Source organism: Nannospalax galili, unplaced genomic scaffold (assembly GCF_000622305.1).
Source record: "Nannospalax galili isolate Female #2095 unplaced genomic scaffold, S.galili_v1.0 scaffold5092, whole genome shotgun sequence".
In the NCBI taxonomy this organism is placed as follows: Eukaryota; Metazoa; Chordata; class Mammalia; order Rodentia; family Spalacidae; genus Nannospalax; species Nannospalax galili.
The window spans coordinates 18,277-25,793 of record NW_008330358.1 but is presented as its reverse complement, the minus strand read 5'-3'; the positions used below and the strand labels follow the sequence as shown (position 1 = coordinate 25,793).

Genomic DNA, 7,517 nt, shown 5'->3' with positions numbered 1-7,517 from the left:
TTGAGTCCTTTGAAAACACATTTAGATAAGAGCACTTTCAACATGACACACAAATTCAGTGAACAAATTTTTCAAACAAAACTTGGTCTCACCAAATACATTTGTTAGAATTATGAAAAACCAACCTCTCCAAATCTATCCTGCTCCCAAGTTACTGAGTTTTACATTTAGCTTAGATATACTGGCTCTCTGTCACACTTTTGGGCTGCAAAAGGAAAACTGCAACTTTGCCTCCTGTCCTAATGTGATTATGGAAACATAGCTCTGTGCCTAATTACAGACTCAAAAACAGAGAAATTACAATTTCTAGTCTACAAAACCCACAGGTTTTGATGATTATGTTTTCATTGTTTTTGTCACTGTCGTAAATATTCAATGGAAAACTGTTGACATTTGTAGACTTCATGGAACGTAAATTGCATTTGTAGCTTACAGTAAAAACTACTTTTGCACTGAACCCGCTGCTTTCATTGAAAGAAAAAACATTTTTGGTTTGTGCAGGACTACTGCGTGTCTCCTGACTTCTCTGATGTCTGTGTTTGAATTTAGAGAAATAAGTAACAGTAGAGAAATAACTAACAGGCTCTGTGCAAGTGTTAGATAAGGTAATGTGCAGTGACTGCTTAGCTCCATGCCTGGCGTGGTAAGTGCTGCTAAGTGGTTCCCTGCTTACACAGTGCTTCTCAAAACACCCACCCAGCGGCTTTATCAAACGCAGATGCCTGGGCCCTGCTCAGACATGCTGATTCTATAGTTCTGGGGTGAGATCCAAGGAGTCCCATTTCTAATAAACTAGCTAAGATGGGAGCCGCCTGTCCATAGACCACACCTTAGCCCTGATTTTTAATCACCCAGATTTTCTTATTTTTGTGTTACAAAATATCTTATATGTGGTGTTTTAGATGCTGTGCAAGTAATTTACAGAGGAATTTATAATACAAAACAGACTGAACAAAATCAGTTACTCTAAAATGGAATAAATCTTTAGCAAGAGAAACCCTCCGTATACAAGGACGTGTTTGGAGCTAACGCAGGACTTCATAATATGCATGTTGAAACTTAAGAAAAAAACATTCCCTTTTAGATATTCTAAGCCTCTCTAGAAATACCAATGCATTTCTTTTTTAATATTTTATTTATTATTTTTATTTTTATACTCATATATGTATGAGTGTATTGCCTGCACGTATGCAAGTGCACACGTGCCATGCAGTGCCCACAGAGGTGAGAACAGTGCATTGGATCACCTGGAACTCAATTTCGGATGACTGTTAGCCTTCATGTGGGTGCTGGGGATCTCACCTGAAACTTTTGCAAGAGCAATCAGTGCTCTTAACTGCTGAGCCATCTCTCCGGCCCCCTAATACATTTCTTAAATAAAACGATTTAAGTAAGGAACAGAAGGTACCAAGTAATGTGTTTTAAATATCCACCATCAGAAGCAAACACCTTGTTATGATTGCTCTCAGTGAGAGCTTAGAGCAGTCAAAAGCTGTACCTTGGATGGTTGAGGAGGTACTTAAAAAAGTAAAAGAGAGAGAACCTTCCAAGAATATAGGTCTGATGTTGTAATTCTGTAGTGATAAATACTGTATGAATGGCACAGGGTGATTCTGAAATTAAGGCCATTTGCAATTTTAGAAATAATTCTATGTCAGTACTTATAAAATGCCTGTTATTAGCTGTCATGCCATCTTGGAAGCGTATGATAGCCTTGATACATTGGCTAGACTCTAAGTGAAAGGCGTAAGAAAGCTCCCAGTAATTATGAGTTATTTCCTGATGTACTACACATAATGGCAGGCTCTCTAACAGGCTTCATCCAAAGTAATTTATTTGAAAACCATTCATAAGGGAAGGACTGCGGCAACATTTTAATAAGTGGGTATGTAATTTGTACCAGGGCCTCTATCATTTCATCGAGCCCACAATTATAAAGTCAATTTTGACAGAACTGACTTCCACTGCATCAGAAGTGGATCCCGACATGCAGTTAATCTACTCAGGGCTTTGTGCACACTGTCTCTGGTTTGTGGCTATATGGCTCACTCTGATGATGTCATGTCGGCTCTCTCAGCGGTGGACATAGCACAGGTGTTCAAATGGGGCATTAGACTCTTCAGTTGATGAAGGGAAACACCCGTTTAGAATCTTTACTACATGTGCTTTGTTTCACAGCACCTGATTTGTTTTATGGACCAATACATTCCTTTCAACACAAGGTAATTTGCATGCTACATTACCTTTTCCTGTATGCAAAACAATGCAGTTTTTAATTACACTACTAAAATAGAAAAATTATTAAAATATTGAATAAGAATCAATTTTGAATCACAGGACCCCTTCCAGTATTGCTCCTTATGAGTGACAAGTGAGACTAGATACATACTCCTAGTTAGTTGACATGACCACAGTCCTTGTCTGTTTCTTTACCCATCAACTCTCAGCAAAATATTCTTGCATTTGGCTGCATTACCGTTCTTCACGGCTCTTAGATTCACTTGAAAGTATGGACATTCCAACTCTGTGTAAAGTGAAGAGGCCAAAAAGCCGCTTAACTGTATAGGTATAGACAAAAGTAAATTTGTAGGGTTTTGAGACAGTTGTTTGAATCTCTAGTTAGCATCCGGGCCATACTTAATTTTTTATTCTAAACGTGATCTGAAAGTGCTTGGTAGAAAGGGATTGATTTCACAGGTGGACAAAACATCCCAGGCGAGGGAAGCAGGGCTGTTCATCTATCCATCCAGAAACTGACCCCGAAGTAATTAAAACTTGGCTGCCCTTATGGAAACAAGGCTGCCGCTCACGTGACAGCTGCCTTAAGACGTTTGCAGGTTTTGATGTGAGGCCATGAGCTAAATGTCCTGTCTAAACTGTTTGAGAACTGCTTTCCAGTTCAGTACTCTTGGAGAGGTGTTCTCTGGCAAGTTCCTGCTTCATTGCTTTCAAATGGCACAGTGGGCTCAACAAATCAGAGTTCAAGTTGGAGCTGTGGAATGTAAGGAAGGAAGTGGTTCTAACCTGATTTTCTTTCTCCCAATATATTCCCTTTGATAGCATCTGAGACAGCTCCCATTCCCTGTCTCCTGGTTGGTGTCTCTCCCTTACACTCATCCCACATAGATGTTAGAGGACTATGTGGAGATGAGTCAGTCACATGGGGAAGTCTAGTTTTAAGCCATAAACTTACAAAATGAGCCCTGTTGCGCAGTAGATTATAGAATCTCCTTAACATATATCATTCATAATCTGTTGAGGCTCAGTCACAGTGAGAAACATTCTTGTGAAGAAGACACTAGTTTCATTTACTTGATTCCTTTTGGACTGTCACCCAGCTCTGTTCAAAGAGTTAACCTTTATAGATATGATGCTCTAAAATGGAAGGAGAGGGCTTCACATGCAGATTAGGATTGAAAAATTACTGCCTACCATTAATTCCAACAGGAAAAATAACAAAGCACTTCTGCATATTCCAAAGAACTGAACTGAGCTGTCCTCAAGTAAAGGACCCCATTCACCTTTATTTTTCGGACTTTCTGGAATTGTTGACCATGAGAAATATGGACAAAACTGCTTAATACTTTTCATTTTTCTTTCTTGCAAGGGCCTAGGAACATACAGGTGATGATTTTTCTATTTATTACCTTTCTCTAGGAAATACTGCTACCTCAGCCATTTATCTAGACATGATCCAAACATGTGCACTGAACACTTCAGTTTCAGAATTCAGCTACTATTTGAGAGGGCATTCCAAACACATTAACAAATATTTTTCCAAATCATATTTTTAACGTTAATCTTTAAGGAGATGAAAATAATTCTTTTTGGTTTTTTTAGAAATACACATTTTCTCGCAAGAGGAAGATCCTCATAAACAGTCACATAGCCACCAATCTACTTTGCAAACATAAAATAAGCAGAGAAAATTGACTGTGTTCTGTGACCACTGAATGAATGGCAGTAGCTGAACCTATGTCGTGAGACTGTGCTAGAGCCATCCCCCCCTTTTGTCTGTCTTCTCTCAGTATATTATTATCTTGTGATGATGATAGATAGAGATAGGAAGATAAGGAGATAGATTGATGATAGATAGATAGATAGATAGATAGATGTTGATATTGCTATTTATATTGTCTTTTTGAGACAGAGTCTCCCATTTAGCCACAGCTGGTCTGGAACTCACTATGTAGACTAGGCCGGCCTCAATCTCTCAGAGATCCACCTGCCTCTGCCTCCTGAGTGCTGGGAGTAAAGGAGTGTACCACTATGCCCAGCTCTTGTTACATTTTTAATAAAGTAATAGATGCACATAATTTTCAGGTGCTAAAAGAAAAATCTGAACCATGCTCCACTTTTCCATTTTCAGCATCTATTCCATCTTAACGAAAAATGCCTTCTATGTCTTTTGGATATTTACTTGGTAGTGTTGTATGGAAGATAAAAATAACACCTCTTTATTCTCAGTAAGGATTGTATTTATTTTAGTTCTCTGCATATTTTGTGTCTTCCATAGTCCATCATAGGGAACATCGCTATAATTATTTTAAGCAGAAAGTATTTCATATGAGGAATTAAGAACTTATAAAACTTGGAAGCACTGGAAAAAGCAGGATCTCAGCTGGGATTACAGACATAACTCTTTGAATTAGATCAAATTAGTGTGCAGACTCTTGACCTTTATGAGACTAACCCTAAGTTTTGACAACCTGTCCAGCTGTGACTGCATACCATTCCTTCCAAGGTCTGTCACTTGCAAAAGTTCTCCCAGACTTTCCCTAGTCCCTGGCAACTACCAATCTCTTTTCTTACACTTTGTCTTTTCTAGAATGTGAATGGCTCCAGTCACTCGGCACACAGTCTTGTGTCTGGTATCATTCATTTAGAATGGTGTTTTGGAACTTCATTCCTGTGGTATATATTAGGAGTTCATTTTTTACTATTGGACAGTATTTCATTCTTTGGACATGCCATACCTTGTTTGCCTATCTGCCCGTTTATGGGGACTTTTGAGAGGACTCGGCAGTTCAGAGCACTTCCTCTGCAATCATGAGGGCTGAAGTTTGAATCCCAGCACCCATGTATCAAGCCAGGTGTTCCCTCAAATGCCTGTAACCCCAGCTCCAAAAGGGACAGAGACAAGAGGATAGTTTGGCTTCCAGGCTAGCTGAGAAAAAGAAATGCAAGCCCAAGACTCAGGAGGGGACCTGCCTCCAAAGGAATAGGTAGAAAATAAAGGGGAGGACACTTGACAGCCTCTTCTGGCCTCCACATGTGTTCACAGGCATACACACATGCACAAAGAAAGAGATATATGCATAAATTAATTATTAATTAATATTCGAATAAATAAGTCTACCAGTTGGTGGTCACTGGAATTGTTTATGGTTTTTTAAAGACTTATTTTTAACTTATTTACATATGTGTGTGCCTGCATGCATTGATGTGCACCACATGTGTGCAGGTACATCTAGAAGCCAGAAGTGGGCATCAAATTTCCTGTAACTGGACTTACAGGCAGTTGTGAGTAACCTGATGTGGGTGCTGGGAACCAAATCTGGGTTCTCTACAAGAGCAATAAGTGCTCTTAACCACTGAACCATCTCTCTAACCACTGTTTAGTTTTTGACAATTGCGAGCATTCATGTGGACTTCTTTCTGTGGATATATTTTTTTCATTTTACTTGGATCAATATCTAGAACAGAAATTGTTGAGTTTTGTGTTGACTGTTTACTTAATGTTATCAGAACTCTAAAGCTGTTTTGCAGAGTTTCTGTACTGTTTTTGCACTCTCATCACTAATATGAGAGATTCCTAATATAAGAGACTCCAGTTGCTCTGCACCACAGCACTTTACTGTCAGTCTTGTGGGTAGAGTCTTAGCCTAGTTTCCCTGCTATCTAAATGGCTAGCCCTTCCAGATCTGCTATTGCATGGCAGCCCCGGGCCTGCTTACTTGTTATGTAACAGTGATGTTATGTAAGGATCTGATCATCTGTGATGTCCAGGATAAAGACAAGTTCAGTATATAGGCACACAAAGGGTCACACTCTTGATTGTATCCTCACCAGAGTTTGAATGACACACGCATACGTACACACACATTCTTATGATTTTTCAGGCTGTTTGATCATTCCATGGAAGGGTTCAAAAATTGGGAGTTCATGACCATCCATTGCTGGGGAGAACGAGCTGCTGGTGACTGGATCCTTGAAGTTTATGATACTCCTTCTCAGCTGAGGAATTTCAAGACTCCAGGTAAGAACTCCCTTCTGATTAACCAGTTTGTTTTTTAGAAGAAAATGGTAGACCGTATTTCTGCCAATTGATGCTTCATGTTTGTCCCAGATTATTTTGTTTTACTATAACAAAATAAGCAGAGACTGTTAACTTTATTAAAAAGAAAAGACTTATTTAGCTCATAGTTCTGAAAGCTAATATAGCAACCCACTCTCTCAAGTACTAGTTCATTCCTGCAAGAACCACTCACTCTGAGACTGTCACCAACATATTCCTGGGGCTGGAGCACCCTGGCCTAACCACCTTCAACTGGAGCCCACCTCCTAAAGGTTCCACTTCCTTAACTGCATTGTACTTGACCAAGCCTCTAGCACATAAACCTCAAGGGACATGTCACATACACCTTATGACAGCAGTCCTGTATCAGCATCATTGGTTTGTGTGTGATTCATTTCATAAACATTTTAAATTATCCACATGTACTCCAAATTTCAAGGTAACAGCAGAAAAGGAAATAATTTGAGAATATGAAATAAAAAATGAATACTTAGGTAAAAAATAAACAATAAATATTTAGGTGTAAATAAAAGACAGATTCTGGCAGCTTCACAGCTAACCAGCTTTCTGTACCTTGTAAACAAGCCAACCTTGTTCGCCTGCGATGGATTAAACTGAATCATAATCATATTTCTTCACAGGAAGAGCTAGGTTTCCTTAGTTACTTTGTCACTCAGTTTAATTTTCAGTTCAAGCAAGACACTGCATTTAGGCTAAACCTTCTACTAGACTAATCTGGCTACTACCAAAGGAAAATAAAATCCATCTTAATACAGAGTGTGGAAATTAGAGTATTAACGGGTCCTTTCGGGTCCTCTGAGGCTCTTAGCTGCACCAGGTCAGTATGTGAGGGTTGTTTGTGATCATGAGGGGAAGAATGCAGCAGCAGAGTGGGAGACTGCATTTGCTAGTGTGCGCACAGCTTCCCGCCGTAGATGGTCTACAGCTGTCAGTAATGCCCTCCTCAGTACTCTGTCCATTTGCAGAAAGCCCAGACCTAAGGTACACTTCAGGACTTACATCCAGCTCTAGCCATGTACTAAGAATAAATCACACAGACATTCTGTAATTATTTTTCAGAAAAGGTTTTTGCATCAAGCAGAAGAGGTGCTGGGAAGAATGTGGGGATAATGTTCAGGCTTCCCAGCATTTTGCCTGTGTATCAAGGAAAGCTACTCGTTCTGGGAGATCCATTTTTGGCCATTATGTTTTAGTTACA

At 39.4% G+C, this 7,517-nt stretch overlaps 1 protein-coding gene across 2 annotated transcripts in view; it reads left to right on the top strand.

Moving 5' to 3' along the window:
- The window catches only part of LOC108489988 (proprotein convertase subtilisin/kexin type 5), a 25,865-nt gene that overhangs the window by 5,776 nt on the left and 12,572 nt on the right, over window positions 1-7,517 (top strand). For both annotated transcript variants that reach the window (XM_008847229.2, XM_029570503.1), the window contains exon 3: window positions 6,123-6,259. In XM_008847229.2, the coding sequence (XP_008845451.2) occupies window positions 6,123-6,259 (137 nt within the window). The remainder of the gene's footprint in view (window positions 1-6,122; window positions 6,260-7,517) is intronic.